The 19,457-nt window shown below is 42.5% G+C and overlaps 1 protein-coding gene across 3 annotated transcripts in view; it reads left to right on the forward strand.

Moving 5' to 3' along the window:
- Positions 1 to 17,657, forward strand: part of GRHL1 (grainyhead like transcription factor 1) — a 49,945-nt gene extending 32,288 nt beyond the window's left edge. For 2 of the 3 annotated variants that reach the window (XM_074331679.1, XM_074331681.1), the window contains 7 exons: positions 5,512 to 5,599; positions 7,713 to 7,852; positions 8,919 to 8,956; positions 11,111 to 11,202; positions 11,545 to 11,630; positions 14,746 to 14,810; positions 15,957 to 17,657. In XM_074331679.1, the coding sequence (XP_074187780.1) occupies positions 5,512 to 5,599; positions 7,713 to 7,852; positions 8,919 to 8,956; positions 11,111 to 11,202; positions 11,545 to 11,630; positions 14,746 to 14,810; positions 15,957 to 16,071 (624 nt within the window). In that variant the 3' untranslated portion in view covers positions 16,072 to 17,657. The remainder of the gene's footprint in view (positions 1 to 5,511; positions 5,600 to 7,712; positions 7,853 to 8,918; positions 8,957 to 11,110; positions 11,203 to 11,544; positions 11,631 to 14,745; positions 14,811 to 15,956) is intronic. The other variant, XM_074331680.1, reaches the window with a different exon arrangement.
- The last annotated feature ends 1,800 nt before the right edge of the window (positions 17,658 to 19,457 follow it).

Raw genomic sequence — 19,457 nt, forward strand, 5'->3', positions numbered from 1 at the left:
GTTGCTGTTAACAAATTACCACAAACTTAGTGGCTCAGAACAACACATATTTGTTGTGTTATGGTTCTGTAGGTCAGAAGTCTGACCCAGGTCTCATGGGGCTAATTTTGGAAAGCCGCATTCCTTTCTGGAGACTCTCAGGGCCAGCCTTTCTTCTTGCTACTGTGCCTTCCAGTGGCTGCCCATACTCCTTGGCTCATGGAGCCTTCCGTCTTCAAAGCCAGCAGTGGCTAGCTGAGTGTCATGTCTGCTTCCACTGTCACCTGTCCTCCTCTGACTCTTCTGCTTTTCAGTACCCTTGTGTGATGATGTAGGATACTCTCCCGTGTTAAGTCAGTGATTAGCAGCCCTGACTCTCCTTGGCCATGTACGCTGACATGTTTACAGTCTCTGGAGGTTAGGACATATCATCTGCGAGGGCCCATTAGTCTGCTCACCATGATGCTGTCACATCATGTACAGATGACAAGTCACATCAGCATGGAGCAGAGATTTCTAAGTCAGATTTCTGTCCTTCAGACCACATTCCTCTTTTTCGCCAAACGAAAACGTTTCTTTTTTTTTTAAAATAAAAAAGCTATTTGAATGTCCATGTTCTTTTTCTAAAAGTCTAGGGAGAAATTAGTTTTATTGGTTGAATTCAAAATTTCACATCTGTTGTTTCTTAAAAGATTTCATGTCTATTTAATAATTTTCCTCAACATTATTTAGAATTCATAAAAAGCTTCATTTTTTTTAATGCTACGAGGATGTTTATTTTTCGCAAGACCTCAAGTGACACACAGTGGGGGCTTGCTCTGACGCCATCCTTGAGGCCGTCTGTGAGACTGCAGCTGAGGGGGCGCTGTCCAAAGGCCAGCAGGAGGTGGTTCCTGCATCGAGGACCTTCCTCGGTGTTCAGAATCATCTTGTAGAGCAGTGGCTCAAATTATCTACAGTGAAAGACCATTTCTTTATTTCTTATGACAGCATGAACTTCTGTAGAATATGATCAAAAGTCAAATGACTTGCTGGGAAAATGAAATGAAACATAAAACAAAGTCATACAAACTACAAGCCTCAGTTTTAATTATTTGAACAGACATCAAATTATCCTATCTACTTGCTTTCTCAATTTCTGATACGTTTTTCATCAGATCGGACCATAAGAGTTCATGGGCCGATACTGGTCCGTGGATCACACTTTGAATATCGCTGTATTTGGATGTCAGCACGAGTTAGCACGAACTAGAGTTTTCCATATCAGATGGTAAAAACTGTACAGGCAGTTTTGAAGAGAATGAACAGGATTGATTCATGCTCTTAAACAAATTTAGTTTTAACATCAAGACTTTTTGAGGGAGGCTCCTTTATTGGTGGCTGTCTTAGAAAATGAAATACAGGAAAGTTTTCACGAATTGTCCAAAGTTATTTTATTGATCAGTGGTCGTACAGAATTTAGAAACCAGTTTTCTTTGCTGTGTGAGTGCCTGCTAATGTATTCTGTGAAGAAGAACGCCTTCTCTTCAAGGTTGCAAAATTGAGTGTGGTTTGGAACAACACACAGTTCCATCTTCTGGTGTTGTTGCCTGCCCATGTGCTCGTTCCAGTCACGTGTAAGGAAGCGTGTTGTCCAAGGTCTTGGAGAGCATGTCAGGTGTGCAGGCCAGAGTCAGTGGCTGTTTTCATGAGTTGGATGTAAGCTCTATCCAGTTTTAAAAGGAAATCACAGAAGCGTGGTGAGAAACAAGGCGTCTGTTTCTAGCAGTGCTTTGTGGGCCTGTTAGCAGATGCCCAGACACCCTCAGCCTTCATGGGTATGGCTGTCTTTGTAAGGCCCCTAAAAGTATTCCTTACCTGTTTTTCCCTGTTTGCTGGAGTAGAGATCCTCATGGAGACGGAGGTTGATCTCCATCCTTTTGGGGTTTTCAGCCCTAAGGCATATAGGAGTGGTAATAAGTGTCGTATAATAACAGCAAGGTACCCACGGGGCATAGAAGGTGAAATTATACACTGTTTTCACCCCCAGTTTTTAATCTCAGAGCTGTTATGGATTGACAGAAAATCTTGCATGAGAAGAAAATAGTATGTGTGTGCTGGGTATAATTAATTTTCAAAGTCCTTAACCTTTCAACCACATGCATCCCCCTCTGACCTCTCACCCACTCCTGATTCTGGTGCATCTGGTTAGAACTGGCATCCATGTATATGGTTGTGGTTGCTTCTTCTATTGTAGGTTTGTCCTCTGCTGCCTCTCTCTCTGGAATATCCCTCCTGCCTTCTTGATTCTCTCTTTTCTGATTCACGTGTTATTTGGTGCCTGTCAATTCATTTCCTTCTGTTGTCTCTTAAAACGCGCACATTTTACGAATCTAGTCGATATTCACAGTAAGAAACTAGAAATGAGACGTGTCTTGGTGTCCTTCAGAGATATTTATGTCGGTTTGTTTCTCCCAAGAAGACATTTTATCAGTACTTGATTGTGAGTTGCTTAACAACTGCAACAAATTGAATTTTCTGTTATTTCAGAAGCAGCAGCAATTTAGCACTTTTTCAGAGAAAACAGGAACAGAAATTGGATCACTAACCAGTGCAGATTTGAGCTTGTATATATATATACCTGTTCCATCCTAACACTTAGTTTCCACAGATAGTTTTCTTCTTCATCAAAGCAATATTCACTGTGGTTGTAACTGGGAACAAATGTGAGTTCCCAAGGTCAGTCTCTAGTTGTTGACTGAGAGAAAGAGTCGAGACAGCCTGAATTTAGATGGGTCTCCAATGTCATGGGATGTCCTTCAACATTTCTTTCAGTGTGTGTCTACTGATGAAGAAATCTTTTAGCTTTTGTATGTCTGAGAAGTCTGTTTCACCGTCAGTTTTGGAAGGTCGTTTGGGTATAACATTCTGGTTGACTGGTTTTTTTCCTTTAATGCTTTAAAGATGTGGCTGTGTCCTCTGGCTACGTAGTTCCTGATGAGAAGTGTGTTGTCATCATTACCTTTGTTCCCCGGTGCTTAACATGTGTTATTTTCTGACTGTCTTTAAGATTTTCCCTTTTTACTGTTTTGAGCACTTTGATGTGTCTTTTTATGTTTCTTGTGCTTAGAGTTCACTGAGCTTCTTGGATCTGTGGGTTTATTTATAGTTTTCATCAAATTTGGAAAATTTTCAGCCATTGTTTCTTCAAATATGTCTTCTCCTTCCTCCTCCTTTGGGAAAGCCAGTTCCACATGGATACAGCTGCTTGAGGTTGTCCCACAGCTCACTGCGGCTCTTTTTTTTTTGGATTACTTGTTCTCTCTGTGTTTAATTTTGGGTTGTTTCTATTGATATGTCCTAAAGTTCACGGTCTCTTTTTTTTGTTTTTTTGTCTTGTCTGAACTGCGGTTAATCCCATTTTGTGTATTTTTCATCTCAGACATTATAGTTTTCACCTCTAGAAGACCAACTTGGCTCTATTTTATATCTTTCAAGTCTCTGCTTTAACATGTTCAGTTTTTCCAGTAGCTTTTGGAACACGTGGACTGCAGTTGTAGGAGCCACGGAAATGTCCTCGAGTTACCTGTGTGTCAGTGCTGGGTTGGTTTCATGGTTTGAGTGTCCTCTTCACAGTTTTCCTGCTTCTCTGCGTGCCTGGTGATCTTACTGGATAGCAGACATTGTGAGTTTTACCTTGTAAGGTGCTGATAATTTTGTAATCGATGAATCTTCTCAAACTTTGTCCTGAGAGCTAATGAACTTACTTGGAAATAGTTTGATCCTTTCAGGTCTTACTTTTACAATTTGATGGGTGGGTCTGGAGAAGTGTTCAGTGTCAGGCTAGTTATTCTTCACTGCTGAGGCGATGTTTTCCTGATTGTTCTACCCACTGCCCGGTAAACTGGAAGTTTTTCCAGTCGGGCTGGTGGCAACAGGCACTGTTTGGGGCCCTGTGTGAGTTTCAGGTGCTATTCTCGTCTTTGCAGAGCTTTTCCCCCAGCTGCTGGTCACTTCCTCACACGCGTGTGCTGTCAGTGCTCTTTGGAGTACTTGGGGGCCCCTGTGAAGAGCTCTGGGCTTCTTTTCTCTGGTAACTCCTTCCCCATTGCTACTTTGGCCTGCTGCCTTGACCTCTGAACCTGGCTCAAGGAGACTACCAGGTATCACCCCCTGTACCGCAGCCTGAGAAGGGTGACAGCGTCAGCAGGTGCACCTGAAGGCTTACCTCACTGCTCCTGTTTCTCAGGGGCCATTACTGTTTGTTGCTTGGTGGCCAAAGCCTTCAAAATCCTTTTCATGCATGTTGTGGGGTCTTTTTAGTTGTTTCTGGGTGGAGGGTAAATCTGGTCTGTGTTACTCCATCTTGACTGGAAGCAGAAGTCCTTTATTCTTTAGGGATGTAACTGATAAATAAGGAGGGAAATGACTTATTTTATAAAACTACCTTTTGGGGGGTGTAATTAATCATAAAAATGAAGTTAATAGACTATTAGGAAGGACTGAGAAAGACAGAGGCCAGTTCTATTTAGTGGTAGCTGGGAGATTGGGCATATTTACCTGTTTCTCTACGTCAGGCAGGTAATGTTTGTGTCAATATTAATAAGCAGGTTGTATGTTTACCATTATGTTAGTATATTAACACCTAGAAGAGGCAGAAGTGGTTTTATATTCTGGTTTTTTTAAATGTGGTTTTATTATAAAATAGTACCAGAATCATTGGGATGGTTTTTATTGCCTCTCTGCCATCAGGGAATTACAGAAAAATAAGCCACCAATTCAAACTTAACTGGATAATATAGTAAAGAAATCTGTGCCATCCAAAAATAAATGCCAATAGGTCAAGTGAAATAATTAATTAATAGTTATATTTTTAATTGCTCTTGCTTAATTTCAGGTCATGTTTATTACTAATATGGCTCTTTTTATTTTTGTGGGTTCAGTTGTGTGACGCTGCCACTGTTTGCATAGATGGCACATCTCGTGTGTAATATGTCCTCTCTAGAGGATTGGGAGTACATTTGGTCTCCTTTAAGTGATCGTGTCATTTTCTGGTTAAATCTTTGCTCTTGTGTGTTACAGTTAGTCATATTTTTCACTTGTTTGATGCCAAGTCCTTGAAGAGAATCACAGCTTTCAGTGATAACATTGCCCATATAGGAGAAAACACTTAACAGAGGGTCAACTTCTATTTTTCCTTTTCATTTTCTTGTGATTGGGCAACAGGAAAAGCCACTCATGCCTTTGAAGGCAGTGCGGTATACTAGCAGATCTTCTCAGCTTGTCATTTAACCTGGCCACATCCATTATGGGGGGAATTTTGTGCTGTTTTTCTGTTTTTAAAATAAATGTTTCCCTGTGATTTCATAGAGTTAAAAATTGTTTTTAGAAGGAAGTATTATAATAAGCTCACTGAATATAATAGGTACTGGAATTCATCTCCAAAGAAGAGGTATTTCCACCCTACCCCCACTGGTCAGGATAAGGGTTAAATATTTTAAAAGAATCAGATAAACAGAATCATGTCTTGTCTTGTCTTGTCTTGACCTATAGGGAGCCGAACGGAAAATCAGGGATGAAGAACGAAAACAAAGCAAAAGAAAAGGCAAGTGTACTGACCCCAGCTCCCAGTTGAATGCCTGTAAGTAGAAATGTTCCCTCCAAGCATTTCAGACATTTTCCATTGGGAATCATGACTTGATTTTTCAAGCAGATGATATAAGAGAGAATATTTTTTACTACCGTGCAGTGGTAGCATTGCTCCCCTACCAGATGCAAAAACAAATGAATGACTAAGTCATTTTCTTGAGGAACTACAAGAAGATTCTTGAGTTTTTCCAGAGTGTAGGCTATTTTGGTTGTCAGTTGTAGCTCAGGTTGCTGGTTCCGTTCCTAAACATAATACACATTCCGAACACCTGAATAGCCAATGATAAAATAGGGACTTGTCTAGATTTAAAAGAATAATTAACACGCTTGAGAATTCAGGAGGTCTTTTTTTTTCTTTACCCTTCTTCTGTCCCCCAACTCCTACTCCGGTTCAAGCCGTTGTTTCTCAGTCTAGTTGTATAGGACCCATCTCCCTGGCCCATGCTGGTATTATGAGCCTTGCGCTCCCCCGGCTGAGGCAGTCGGTCACCGGTCGTCGGTTGGCCGCTCACAGCAGATCACAGCAGCTCTTACCAGCTGCTTACACTGGCTGCTGGCCACTCATGCTGGCCGCCGGCAGCTCATGGCAGCACACAGCAGCCCACGGCCGCTCACAATGGCTGCCGGCCACTCACACTGGCCACCGGCCACTCATGCTGGCCACCAGCCACTCATGGCAGCCCACAGCAGCATGCAGCAGCCTGTGGCGGAACTCAGCAGCCTGTGGTAGCTCATAGTAGCCCACGGCAGTTCACGCTGACCTCCGGCTGCTTAGGGCAGCCCAGCTCCAGGGAGAGCTGTTGTTCACAATCTTAGCTGTAGAGGGCGCAGCTCATTGGCCCTTGTGGGAATCGAACTGGCAACCTCGGCATTAGGAGCTCGGGGCTCCAACCACCTGAGCCACCAGACCGGCCTTGGAGGTCTTAATTCCAAATGAGTGTGGTTTTTCTTCTGTATTGTATTCTAACATTTGCAGAATCTGTAAGGCCTCTGGACATTTCACCAGGAAATCTTTTTTCCTTCTTTTTTTTTTTTTTAAGATTAATTTAACTTGTAGTTTCTTTTATTTTCAAGATCCAATTTTTTTTCTCATTTAAATTGACTGCATGCTCAAATACCATTTAAACTCTGTACTTACATTCAAATGTGATAGAGCTGCAGTCTCAACGTGGCGTCTTCTTTATATCCTTAGTTATAAAACCTCTGTTCAGCTAGACTTCAGATGGTTCTCCAGGTTGATTGGTCTATAATTCAGTTGTAATTTTGATGTGTTCATGGGATGAGGCAAGCACAGCATGTGTTTACTCCGCCATCTTGGATCTCTCTTTTTTTTAATGTGACCAATATTCATAGTCACAATATTGGTCTCTCTCAGCTAAAATGAAAAAACATGCTGCTCCATGCCAGCAGTGTTTCATCTGCAGTACGTGGGCTGCTGGCATCTGTTCTTTGAACATTCTGTCTGGCTCAGCAGACATTTGCCCTGGAGCATGTTAGTCAGGGTTCTCCTAGTGGCATCAAAGTGCAAACTCCCGGTGTCACTTCAGAGAACAGCTAACTAACCAGGAAAGTTCGTCACTGAGTACTTCAGGGCCAGATGAGGAGGGAAGACGGAGTCTAATTCCATAAATTAAAAATTAGACAGTCGTGCTTACTCTTAACCTCCCTGAGGTTCAGTTCTGAAGTCGAAGGTATGGTGTAGATTCCAAGGTAGAAAGAATACGTTGTTATTAGAGTGTAAATTATTTCATGAGGCTAGCTAAAGTGAAATCATTTCTAAGTTATGTCTGTGCAATCATAAGTGTTAGCCCTTCAGACAAAAACTAAAAATGCTTAGCCTCTGTTTCCAATTTTCTGTGTGTATGTGTGTGTTTAAAGATACCTTTTTCTCCTCTGTTTTTCAGTGGGTTTTAACGTAGTAAATACAGACAACACATTCCTTCACATAAACTGATTTTCCTCTTAGTTCAGAGGACAGGACCTGTGTGTTACAGCGCTACAATTTAAGTTTCTTAACCACTAAGGAAAATACTCTGTGGCCTGCATCCAGCCTGTACATATAAGCTGTTGACTGTGGTGTTCTCATTTTTTTTTTTTTTTTTCAGTTTCTGATGTTAAAGTGGCACTGCTTCCCTCTCACAAACGAATGGATATCACAGTTTTCAAGCCCTTTATTGATCTTGATACCCAGCCTGTCCTCTTCATTCCTGACGTGCACTTCTCCAACCTTCAGCGGGGCGCTCACGTACGTAACCAGGATCCCGGGGTGGCTGTAGGAAGTAAGATTCGACAGAAAGAAAGTCTTTGGTAAACAGCAGCCAGAACTGAGTGAGGTCTGAGCACGTTAGGGTCAGCTCTTTGGGATATTTAGTGGGGGCGCCAAGACGTCCTGGCAGTGGAGAGTGTTTAAGCACTGTTAATTTGGAAACACAGTACCAAAGCGTTCCACTAAATCCTGTTTGTATTTATGTATTTATCTTTTAGCTCATTTCAAAGATGCTAGAGTAGTCACACAAGTTGAAGTTTGAGTCTTTGACCTCATGAATGTAACTCATATGGGTCTGGACAGGAGGGAAAAGCTGGAAGAGTCCGTCGGGTAGGCGGCCTCATGGCATAAAGAACGTCTGAAGGCTCTGTTCATGGTTTCAGTTATTGAGTCATCGCTGGCACATGGACAGCTGTGTCTTGGCAACTAATGTGAAATTTAACAAATAGTCCTGCCCTGCTCTGAGCAAAAGCTTAGTAGAGGTTGGAACTGAGGAGCTTGGAGCATGCCTTCTATGCTGAGTTCAAATAAATGTCGAGAAGATGATCTGCCATGCACTTTGTAGACAGATTTTGTGGACTGATGACTTTTACAGTTCTTGAGGGGAAGCCATTGCCAGGATATTTAGTTCCTAATGAGAAGCTTTGGGGTGAGCAGGGGTCGGCAAACTTTTTCTATAAAGAGTCAAATAAGTATTTTTGGTTTTTTCGGTCATATGGTCTCTGTTGTGACTACTTAACTCTTCCACTGTAGTGCCAAAACAGCCATAAACAACACGTCAATGAATGAGTATGGCTGTGTGCCAATAAATGCTTTATTTACTCAAACAGGCATTGGGCCAAACTTGGCCCCTGGGGCATAGTTTGCCAACCCCTGAGTTGGAGTTCAAAATATCTCTAAGAATCTGGTTATTGAAAAAGAAAGCTAAAGGATTTTGTGTTAGATTAGTCAAATTCAAAATTATTTTCATTTTAGGAATAATTTATTTGCGGCCTGAAATATTTTGAGCATATAATTGAAAAGCAATCTGTTTTTTTGGTCTTAGGTCCTTTCTATTGCCTCAGAAGAATTGGAGGGTGAAGGGTAAGATTTATATTTTGTTTTATTAAATTCTTTTTATTTTGAAACAATCTCAAACTTATAGAAAAGTTGCAAGTACGATACAAAGAACTCATTCTTTCCCGAGCCATTTGAGAGTACATTGCTGATCCAATGATCCCATCATTTCTCAATACTTTAGTGTATATTTCCCACAAACAAGGATGTTCCCCTGCGTAACAAAGTCGGGGTATTGACATTGAGGCTTTAGTACCAGTCAGAGCTCATACCCTAGTCAAGTGTTGCCAGTTGTTCCAATAATGTCTTTTATAGCAAAAAAGGATCCAGTTCAGACTTACTCAGTGAATTTACTTGTCAAGTTTGTTTTAGCGCCATCAATCTAGAACAGTCCATCTCTCCTTGACTTTCCTGACCTAACACCTTTGAAGATTACAAAGCAGTCGTTTTGTAGAATGCGGTCCGCTTGGGTCTGTCCACTGTTTCCTCAGGATTAGATTCGATGATGCATCTTGGTAGGAAGGGCATACGTACAATGCTGCCTTCTGGGTGCGTCCTGTCGGGGCGGCACACAGCCGGCTTAGCCGTCATTAGTGATGTCCACTCTGACGACTCGATGAAGGTGGCGTCTGCCAGCCTTCTCTAGTGTGAAGCTGCTCTTTCTCCTTTGGTAGTAAGTGTTGGGGGCAGTGCTTTGTAGCTTTGTAACTGTCTCATTCCTCATCAAACATTCCGTTTATTCATTTATTATATCAGTATGGACTCATAGTTTCCAATTTTATTCAGTAAGTTATGTACTTAGCTCAACTCATCCCGGAAGGTCAGCAGAGACTTTCAGGGTTGCCCCTGGATCCCTTTGACATGACCTTCCCACTCCCCAACTTTCTCGAGCATTTTCTCACTCTCAGGCACAGTGCGTTCCAGGCACTTGGCACTTGTATTTTCCTTTCTTCAGCTCTAGAATCAGCCTGTTTTCCAAGAAACCCTGGCTCCGTGTGGTGGAGAATGAGTTCTAGAATCCCAGATGGGGCCCTGGGTGTGTCATTGCTGTTCAGGTGTGGCTGCTCCGCCCACGTGGGCACCCTGCCTGCCCGGGTGGCAGCCCTCCGACTCAGTGCTCTCTCTCCGGTCCCCTCCTCGGGCCTGATCAGAGCTCCTTGTTCCCACCATGTTGCCTGCGGTGTCTTCTCACTGAAGGTCAGCTCTCCGCTGCCTCTCTAAGTCTCCCTGTGCTCAGACGTACATCTTACATGGCTTTCGCTGGATGCTGACGTGTCCTAGAAGCTGGGACAGACGGTTTTAAAGCCCAAACCTTATTCTGGAAATGATCATTCTGCTCAAAACCAACACTCACTGTCTTCGTTTTCAGTTACTTTCCTAAAATTCTTGCTCATCCACACTAAACCTCACAATGCTGAACACCGCATAACTTGTGTCTTTGACAGCCAGTTCCGCTGATTTTTCTCTTCTTTCTTCAAATGCACTTACTTCCATCTTCCCCTTTTCAGTTCCACTGACACTGCTGTATTTTAACCCTTCAGCATCACACGCTGTGATTGTCTCCAGACTCCTCTCACTGGTTCCTCTGCCTGGAGGCCCCTCCTGTCTTTACCACACACTTTGGTTATAGCATTCTCGTCTCTCAGAACTTTCAGATTCCCTAATACCAGCAACATAAAATCTAAAGTTCCTTAGAGCCCAGTGGTCAAGATGGTCCACAGCACAGCCAGGCTGCCCTTCGGGATTTGTCTTCCTATGGAGCATTCTGTATCAGCCAGCCTGGCTTTGCATTTTCCTGCTCACACTTTCTCCCTTTTTGACATGCCCTCTTCTGTGTTAGCATCTTTACATATACTACAAGTCCTACCTCCTCCACAAATTTTTCCTGAAAAGGGACTCTTCATTCCTGAGAAGGCAGCTTGATCTAGTGTAAGAGCAGGGGAGGGTGTTTGGCAGGCGACCTGAGTGTAGTCTCAGCTCTGCCTTTTAATAGCAGGAGCCCTGGTTCCGTCAGCATTTCTCTTGGCGCCTCAGATTTTCATCCACAAAATAAGGAAGCTGGACCAGATAAGGAATGATAGTCATTGTAAATCTAAAGTTCAGTGATAGACCCTGAAACTTTTTGTTTCTGCGAGTGCTTTAAGTTGAAGTCGCTAATTGCATACTTTGGGTCGCCTGCAGATCAAACTTGAAAAGGGGGCCATATGGGTCGGAAGATGATTTTGTGATTCCACCTCCTGCGAAGCTGACCCGGATAGAAGAACCAAAGAGAGGTGCGTTGGCTTAATTTCTTAGTAGGAGTTTTAAATTAGAAGTGAGTTCTGAATCTGTCAGAAGCATCAGTCACTCAAACAATTCTTGTCCAGTTTGACTTCCTTGAGTATTCTTCCATCAGACCAACTCCCAGTTTGAGCTTAAACGTCCAGCAGCGTTAAAAGAAGCTGAAAGCTATGTTCCTCGAGACATTTCATATTGGTTCATGTTTGCTGTCCTTGGTGTGGATGTCTCTTTTTATTTTAACCAGGACCCAAGATCTGTTTTCTTATTTTGCTCGTATGAATGAACTGCATCCTTTTTTTTCTTTTTTCACCTCCTTATTCCCAATTGGGGATTAGTGCTGCTCTATGTGCGAAAGGAGTCAGAAGAAGTCTTTGATGCCCTGATGCTCAAGACTCCATCTTTGAAAGGCTTGATGGAAGCTGTAAGTAGTATAAACTCTATAATTCTCTTTAAAAAGTGAAAGCAAACCTACACAGAATTGCGCTGGAACAGATCTTACAGACCATGCAGATTCCTTTGCTGTTCTGAAACCTCGGAGGCTTTTACTGAGTGGCAGTGCCTCGTCTGTGCCTGTGGCATAGTTCACGTTTCACCCACCTCATGGGTCCTCAGTCTTTGCGGGGTTGTCACCATCTTGTCTCAGACCACTGCACCCAGCATGCTAGTTGGTAGATAGTAATCACTTGGTAATGTCTAGTCCACTGAATTGAGTGAATTTGTGATGACCTATGAAATAGTTAGATTTTTATTGTACTTGGTTAAAGAGAGATTGCCATTTAACCTTTTAGAAGCCAACAACAACAAAAATTTTTTTTGAGAGGGTGTGGTTTGTTTTTTATTATTATTTTATATTTTTATTTTATTTTTTACTTTATCTTATTTAATTTAATTTTAATTTTAATTATTTTTTTAAAGAGGGCCCAGCTCACAGTGGCCCATGCGGGGATCGAACTGGCAACCTTGGTGTTATCAGTACCATGCTCTAACCAACTGAACTAAACTGGCTGCCCCCAACAAAATTTTTTAATCAACTAAAACCTTACAAACTTCATGCATAGAAACAATGGCTCCTTGGTCTGCCTTTGAAATTCCTGATTTTAGGGAACAACTGAACTTGCTCTAGGACCTTACCCAAAGTATATTTGAGAAAATGAGAGGTATAACCAGTGATGACCATAAAGCCTTCTGATAGGCTCCCAGCAAAGGGTTGACAAGCAAATGGATCCCAGCCTGCTCTTTGGGACAGCAGAGGGAGGTGGCATGAGAAGGATGCCATGCTGAGTCCCCACTTTGGCTTTACCCCAGGGTGGAATTCAAAGACTCAGCACTGTCTCCTGATACTTACTAGAAATGTGTGTCCTCTGGCTCCCCCCTGACAACTGCAGTGTGTTGAATTCATTTAAGGAGTATTTGTTAAGGGCCTGCTTTGTGCCCGGTACCGTTCTTGGCAGTAGAGTTACAAGAGCAAGATAGAGTTTAGGTTCTAGTTAGGAAGATAGAGACAATAAAGCAAAGAAACTAACCTGTAATTTGCCAGGTGCTGATAAAGGGATGAAGAACAGTACAGCAGCGGGAGGGGACAGTGAATTGGGGGAGCTGTTGCCTGGCTCCGAGCAGCACATCCCCTTCCTCCTGTACCACAGCCAACACCACCATGCACACTGCTTTGCTATGTCACTTTCCTGCTTCCTGCCATTTCTCCTGGGTTCCTCTTACCTTGTCTTCTGACAACCCTTCCTCATTTCTTTTATTTTTCTTTTCCCTTCTCCCGTCCTTCCTCTCTTTCCCCTCCCCACACTCCAAGTCAAGCCATTGTTCTTAGTCTAGTTGTGGAGGGCGCAGCTCACTGGCCTATGTTGGTATTATGAGCGCTCCACCCAGCTGAGCCAGTCAGTCACCGGCAGCTCACGGCAGCTCATGGGAGCTTGTGCTGGCCGCACACGGCAGCTCACTGCATCTCTCGCCAGCTGCCGGCCGCTCATGCTGGCCGCTGGCTGCTCACAGCAGCCCAGCTCCAGGTTGAGCTGGGAGCGCAGCGCTCCAACCGCCTGAGCCACCCGACCACCCCACCTCATTTCTTAAGAATCATGCAAACCCTTGGTTATGGAGAGAGAAGAGAGTGTGAAAGAGATTGAGACTTACTGTGCCAAATATAATTGTTCACGACTCAAAAGATTGCATTATTATGTCTTACGTCTCTTGGAGCTGGGATTTCATAAATATACCAAGTTATTACCCAGCGATACAGAAAAGAAATGGACTTGTGTGTATGATGGGAGCTTGGGTTTGGTTTGAAATGTATATTTTTATAAGATTGAAAGCGATCTGCTAGTTGGTCTTCTGAGGCCCCATTTCTCAGTGCTGCCTCTAGCTTTGCTCTTCAGATTGAGAGTAGGTGGTGATCCCAGTGTGGGAGTGGCCTGCACAACAATGTCCAAATAAATCATTTGATCTAGATTGAGCCAGCTGCTTGTCCTTGGAGTAATTCATTCTCCCTCTGTAAAGATAGCTTCTGTGCCCTGAAAGAAAAACATCCAAAGATTACACCACACTCATTTCACTGCACTGTGTGGATCCACTCATTGGTCCCAAAAAGGGAGGTGCTCAGGCTGAGCATAGGCTGAGGCCATACCCCAGTGGCTGCAGCCACATTAGCCGAACCTTGGTGATTTTGTGAGTCTTTACAGCTGTCGAGAGGCTCTGGGTAGAACGGGCAGAGACACAGACTTAGTCTGTGACTGAGACATGGAGGTTTCTTTGAGGCTATGGGATATTTAAATGTGTTTTCCTTCCCATAATTCTGTATCTGAAATTAACAACAAGTGCCTTGTGCTGGACTCGCTTTGATCCTCACAACAGCCCTGTGGTGTGTGAGGTGAGTCTCGCTTTACTGAGGAGGAGAGGCTGAGGGTCAGAAAGGTCACCTGCTAGCTGAACGTGAATCAGAACTGATTCGAATCGTCTGACTCCAAAGCAAGGCCTTTGTACACTTGACCAGCATCCCCATGACTATGGATACGTGTCATAATGCATCTGTCAGAACCTATAGGATGTACAGCTCAGAGCGAGTCCTCATGTAAGTGCTAGACTTTAATTCATAATATTATAGCAGTGTTGGCTCATCACATATAATGCACCACACTAATGGAGGGGAGGAACTCTACTTTCTGCTCACTTTTCTATAAACTTAAAACTGTATAAAATTATTCTTAAAAAAAAATAACTATGACCATATAATGCATTTGTGGACATGCATGAACTAGGGAGAAATAACAAAGCACCTGATTCCAGCTCCCTCCTAAGGTAGGTAACACCCCTCCAAGATATGGATGGCTTTGCATATGCATTTTTGAAAAACAGAAACTTAAGTGACTATGCCACTATATATATATATATATATATATATATATATATATATATATATATATGTATATATATATGCACATATATACACATACACACACACACATATATATAGTTTTTTTGTTAAAATCGTGAAAATGGCATTTTGTAATTATTTTTCATTGCTCTTTTAGATCTCAGACAAATATGATGTTCCCCATGACAAGATTGGGAAAATATTCAAGAAGTGTAAAAAAGGGTGAGCATTGACTGGCATTCTTAGTACCAAATAAGATTAACATCATATAACATTAACGTTATACACTTGCATTGTACCCAGTCCAGAAACAGTTACAGAAACATTAACGCAAGAATGTTTTTTCTTAAATTATCCATGTAAAATTGATCTACTTTCTGAGACATCCTTGTGGATTTTTTTTCAATCAAAATGTTTATTTGCGCTTCTCATGCTTGGCAGCAGTGACGTGGCTCCAAGTTCTAGAGCACGTTATAAAATTTACTAAAGATGACAGCAATTGCTACCCCATATTGAGCTCCCATCGTGAGTCAGGCACGGGATCGGGCACTTCACGTATTATTGAATTTTCACGTTACCCTCTGAGATGAGTGTTACTGTTCAGAGTTTATAGAGGAGGCAGCTGAGGTACAGAGAGCCGAAGAGACTTGTCTGAGATCAGATTAGTGCCAAGCCCATGAGCTGACTGCAAAGCTTTGCTCATTCCACTCCACTCTCCTGCCCTGGATTGTGTTTTCAATCATAGAGCATTGCTTCCTTGTGCAGAAATTAATATTTTTAGTTCTGTTTTACTTAAGTGTCTATGCTGTTTGGCATGGGTAAGCAGGGGATGGCATAAAACTATTTTGGCTTAATTCTAAAGCAAATCCTAAATGGAATTTTGTAGATGGGCCTATGGGAAGGGTTGGGCTTAGTGTAGTTCAATTAAACTTTGAGGATAACTTGCCATTTGTTAGGGAACTGTGGCTTCAGATTCCATAGATTAATTCTATTTATATTCTTTCTAAAGCTGGACCAATGAAGTGTTTCGTCTGTGGATTTCTTGCATTCATTATAATAGCCACTGTTTATTGAGTGATTGCTACATGCTGGAATAATAACAAATAAACTAGTATGTTTTGTTTATCGCATGCCCAGTACTTTTATACGCGTAAATGCATAAGTGCTTTACTTGAGTCCTCATTCAATCCTCACAAAAATCTTACAAGATAGCACTATTATCCCATTTCATAGTTGAGGACATTGAGGCTTAGGGAGTTTAAATATCTGCCTCGTGGTCACAGCTGGTAAGTAGCAGAGCTAACTGAAATCTGGGTCTGACTCCGAAGTGAGCGGGCTGAGCGCGTCTCTCTGTCCTCTCCTCTCTAGGATCCTGGTAAACATGGACGACAACATTGTGAAGCATTACTCCAATGAAGATACCTTCCAGCTGCAGATCGAAGAAGTGGGGGGGTCGTACAAACTCACCCTCACTGAGATCTAAGGGCATCCTGGCCCGCAACTCCCAGTGAGTTCTGTGAAGGTGTTCTGTAGTTCTTACTGTTCGGCAAGCCACAGTACACCGGTCGGCAAGCTGCCTTCCCAACGGGCGGATGTCAATGGAAGGGACTCCTTTGGAGTTGGAGATGGTGCTGCATTTGGCTTGGAGACAGCATTGAATATATCACATGGCGTTTTTCAGATGACAAAGAAATCCATAGACTATTATGTTTGAATTTTCTGATATAAATGCTTAGGATTAAAAATGAAAACTTTATTCCAAGTTTTAATACTCTCTGGGAACCTTTTTAGGATATCTGCTACATGACTGATAAAAACATTGGGCTGTCTCCCTTGTCGCTCAGTGTCCGTGGGCCTGCTCACTGGTGTAAGTCAGAAAAGGCAGTGGTGTGGCGTTAAGGTTCTCGTGCCCTGGCTGACACTCGGTGTGACTCTGCCTCCCTCAGGGTAGTGGGAGTGGCGTCCGGAGAGCAGAGGGTGCACCTCTCAGCCCCCAGGAAATGTTTACTCAGATAGAGCATGTTACTGAAATCTTCCTTTGCAACTTTCTTGAACATATCAACTGCCTTTCTTATGAAGAACTTCAGTGGGTTACAGTATGAATCAGTTAAGCTAAAGCTGCATTGTATATAAGTGCAATACATTTTTGAAGGCCTGTGTCTGTAAATGTGTACATACATGTCTTATATAAATAGATAATATATAATATGGTATCTGTGTACATACAGTGAAGACATACAGTAAGGTCGACCTTAAAGACTTTCCTTAGACAAAGGTTAAGTTATTTTTGATAATGTGTACCAAGCAGATAGAATACTATACTTAGTGGAACCCACTAAAATGCTCTCTCTGTGTTTTCCCAACACAGCAGTCATTCCATAGCATAGCAAACAAAACCTTCTCAAATGGCAGAGATTCTGTTTGCTTTTGAGAGTGTTATTATTTGGATTTCTGCACTGTTTAGCAAATGAAGTAAAGAGAAAACTACGGTAATTCATGTCTGTTTTGTATGATAATACCAGTCATATGTACCAAATAGAGTGAACAAACACAGTAACTACAAAACATACCGTGACTATTGTATACCAGGTTATACAACTCAAAATGGAGTTCTTCATAATCTTCCTGTTGTAAGAAATGATTTCTAGTTTATCATGTTTCAGAGCCTCCATGTTTTGATTATCTTATATGCTGACAACTGTAGAAAGCATTCATGAATTTATGAGACTATTATTATGGCAGGGGACTATTTTGTATACATGTTTAAATATATAAAAATACTGAAAAGCATAGTTTTTAACACAAACAAAATCACGGGTATCTTTAGGTTCAGGGAGCTAGAATAGTTCATTTGTATAAGTAGGATTGGTAGTTAAATCTTTACATTAAAATATTCTAATGAAGTATGTGAACCAAATTGCTGGTTTTCTAAGATAAGATATGGGACACGGGTCATATGACTATTTTATATTTTGTTTTATGAAATTGATTTTGTCTTGTTTATTGTTTTTAATTGTATCATTGAAGATGTATCTTAAACCAAAGGGATTAAATTTTATATGTCTATTTCGTAATATGTCATTTCCTGTTATTCAGTTTGACTTGATCCTTTCATTAGTCATGACAGCAGAATGTGAGATCTTACAATGGTAGAGCTAAAAAGGATCTGCTTAGCATTTTACCCTGACTTCCCAACGTGTATCCTCAGGATTCTTTCCTTCGTCTTAATTTTCCCTTACAGGTGTCTGAAATGATCCAAGTAATTGTGAAGTTAGGGAGCCCTAAATGTTTTCAGCTATTAACCAAAATTGAACCACTAAAGCTGCAGGTCAATGCTTTTAGACCCAAAATCTTTGTGTTTTTAGTTAAAAGCTTAACAGGAAATGTTTGGTTTAAAAAATCTACCAGTGATGTTCCAGTTCATCAGAGTTTGAATCCAGTGGCTGTTGTGAGCACATTCAGATACTCCGGGGCCTAACTGTGATAGACACGAACATAGATTTCTAATGGTCACACGATCAAGTTAATGAAGCAAACGCCATAGATTTCCTGCGGCGTCTGTGCAGTTTTCACTCCAATCCTTGGGCCACAAGAATCCTTGAGGGCAGACTCCACTCCTGGTCACTCAGAGTTCCTGAGCCATGGCAAGGCTGTGGGGTGGGGCTCACATGTCCCCTCCACCAGGGCTGTTCCTGGACGCCACCTTTCCCAAGGCTCCAGGGATCTCCTCGGGTTCCCTCACGCTCCCTGCCTTCCCACATTCTGCTTTACTTCTTTCTCTGTCATTTAGCTCTTCAGCCTCAAAATTTGGCTTTCCCCTGGAGGTGGGGGCCTCCCCCTGGTCTCCCTAGTGGATCACCCGGTTCCCTGTCCTGGCACTCACTGCTCCATGTCGTGACCAAAAACCTGCCAGGCCTCTGCACGGCCTCGTCTCCTTGAATCTCTGGGACCCAGCCCAATGCTCCTTATGGAGCAGATGCTCATTAAATGATTTTGTAACTATTAAGTGGCTAGTTGGTGCCGTTGAGTAGCCCAGTCACTTGGAAACAGCAGGGAGGTTGTTTAGAAGTTAGAAGCTCTTAAATTGGCCCAGGCTGGAGCTAGACCAGGAGGCCATAAAATAGGAATCGTCTATTTCACGAGGCAGCAGTCAATAAAGCGTAAGTCCCTGAGACTGCTCAGGAAAAAGGTGGTTTCAAGATACCGCCGACTTCGTGGGGAAGGAGACAGGAGAAGGCGATTGGGGACCCTCAAGTGAGAGGCAACTGGCCCGTAGCTTGGTAGGACTGCAAAGTGCACTCATGTTCGTGATTTCCTTTACTCCTTTTACCGTATGGGGAGGGAGCATTATATTAGTATCGTCCAGTATTAGCAGTATTTGCATCTCAACCTGCAAATACTGTCACCAATGTACAGCAAATGGAGGCCAGTCAGCCAGTCAGTGTGTTCAGGTCTTGAACCCAAGCCCACGGGCGTCACCGCAGGTGTGGAATAACAACAAGAGGCACACAGACGGTTTCTTCTGTCAAGTCGTCTAATGTGTACACACCCTTGGTCCTGAATTCCTGTAGCCACCTTCAAATCTAGTCAAATTTTGTTTTATTATGAATGTAGCGCATGCTAAGAAAAAAGCATCAGTCATTCGGGTGAATGTTGGAGCTCCGTGAGAAGATTTCTCTGAGGGATCAGTTACTACCTCCCCAACCCACTCCTCAGAGATCACCTCTGATAAGTTCTCCAAGGCTGCACAAGAGTCCTCTGTGCAAACTCAAGTCTACTATGTGCACTGTTTTGCAAACAGGGTCATACTGTTGTTTGCAACTGTTTTGATTATCACCACCCTATAGACGTGTTCTTTTGAGTGACTGT

This window comes from Rhinolophus sinicus, linkage group LG05, assembly GCF_036562045.2.
Source record: "Rhinolophus sinicus isolate RSC01 linkage group LG05, ASM3656204v1, whole genome shotgun sequence".
In the NCBI taxonomy this organism is placed as follows: domain Eukaryota; kingdom Metazoa; phylum Chordata; class Mammalia; order Chiroptera; family Rhinolophidae; genus Rhinolophus; species Rhinolophus sinicus.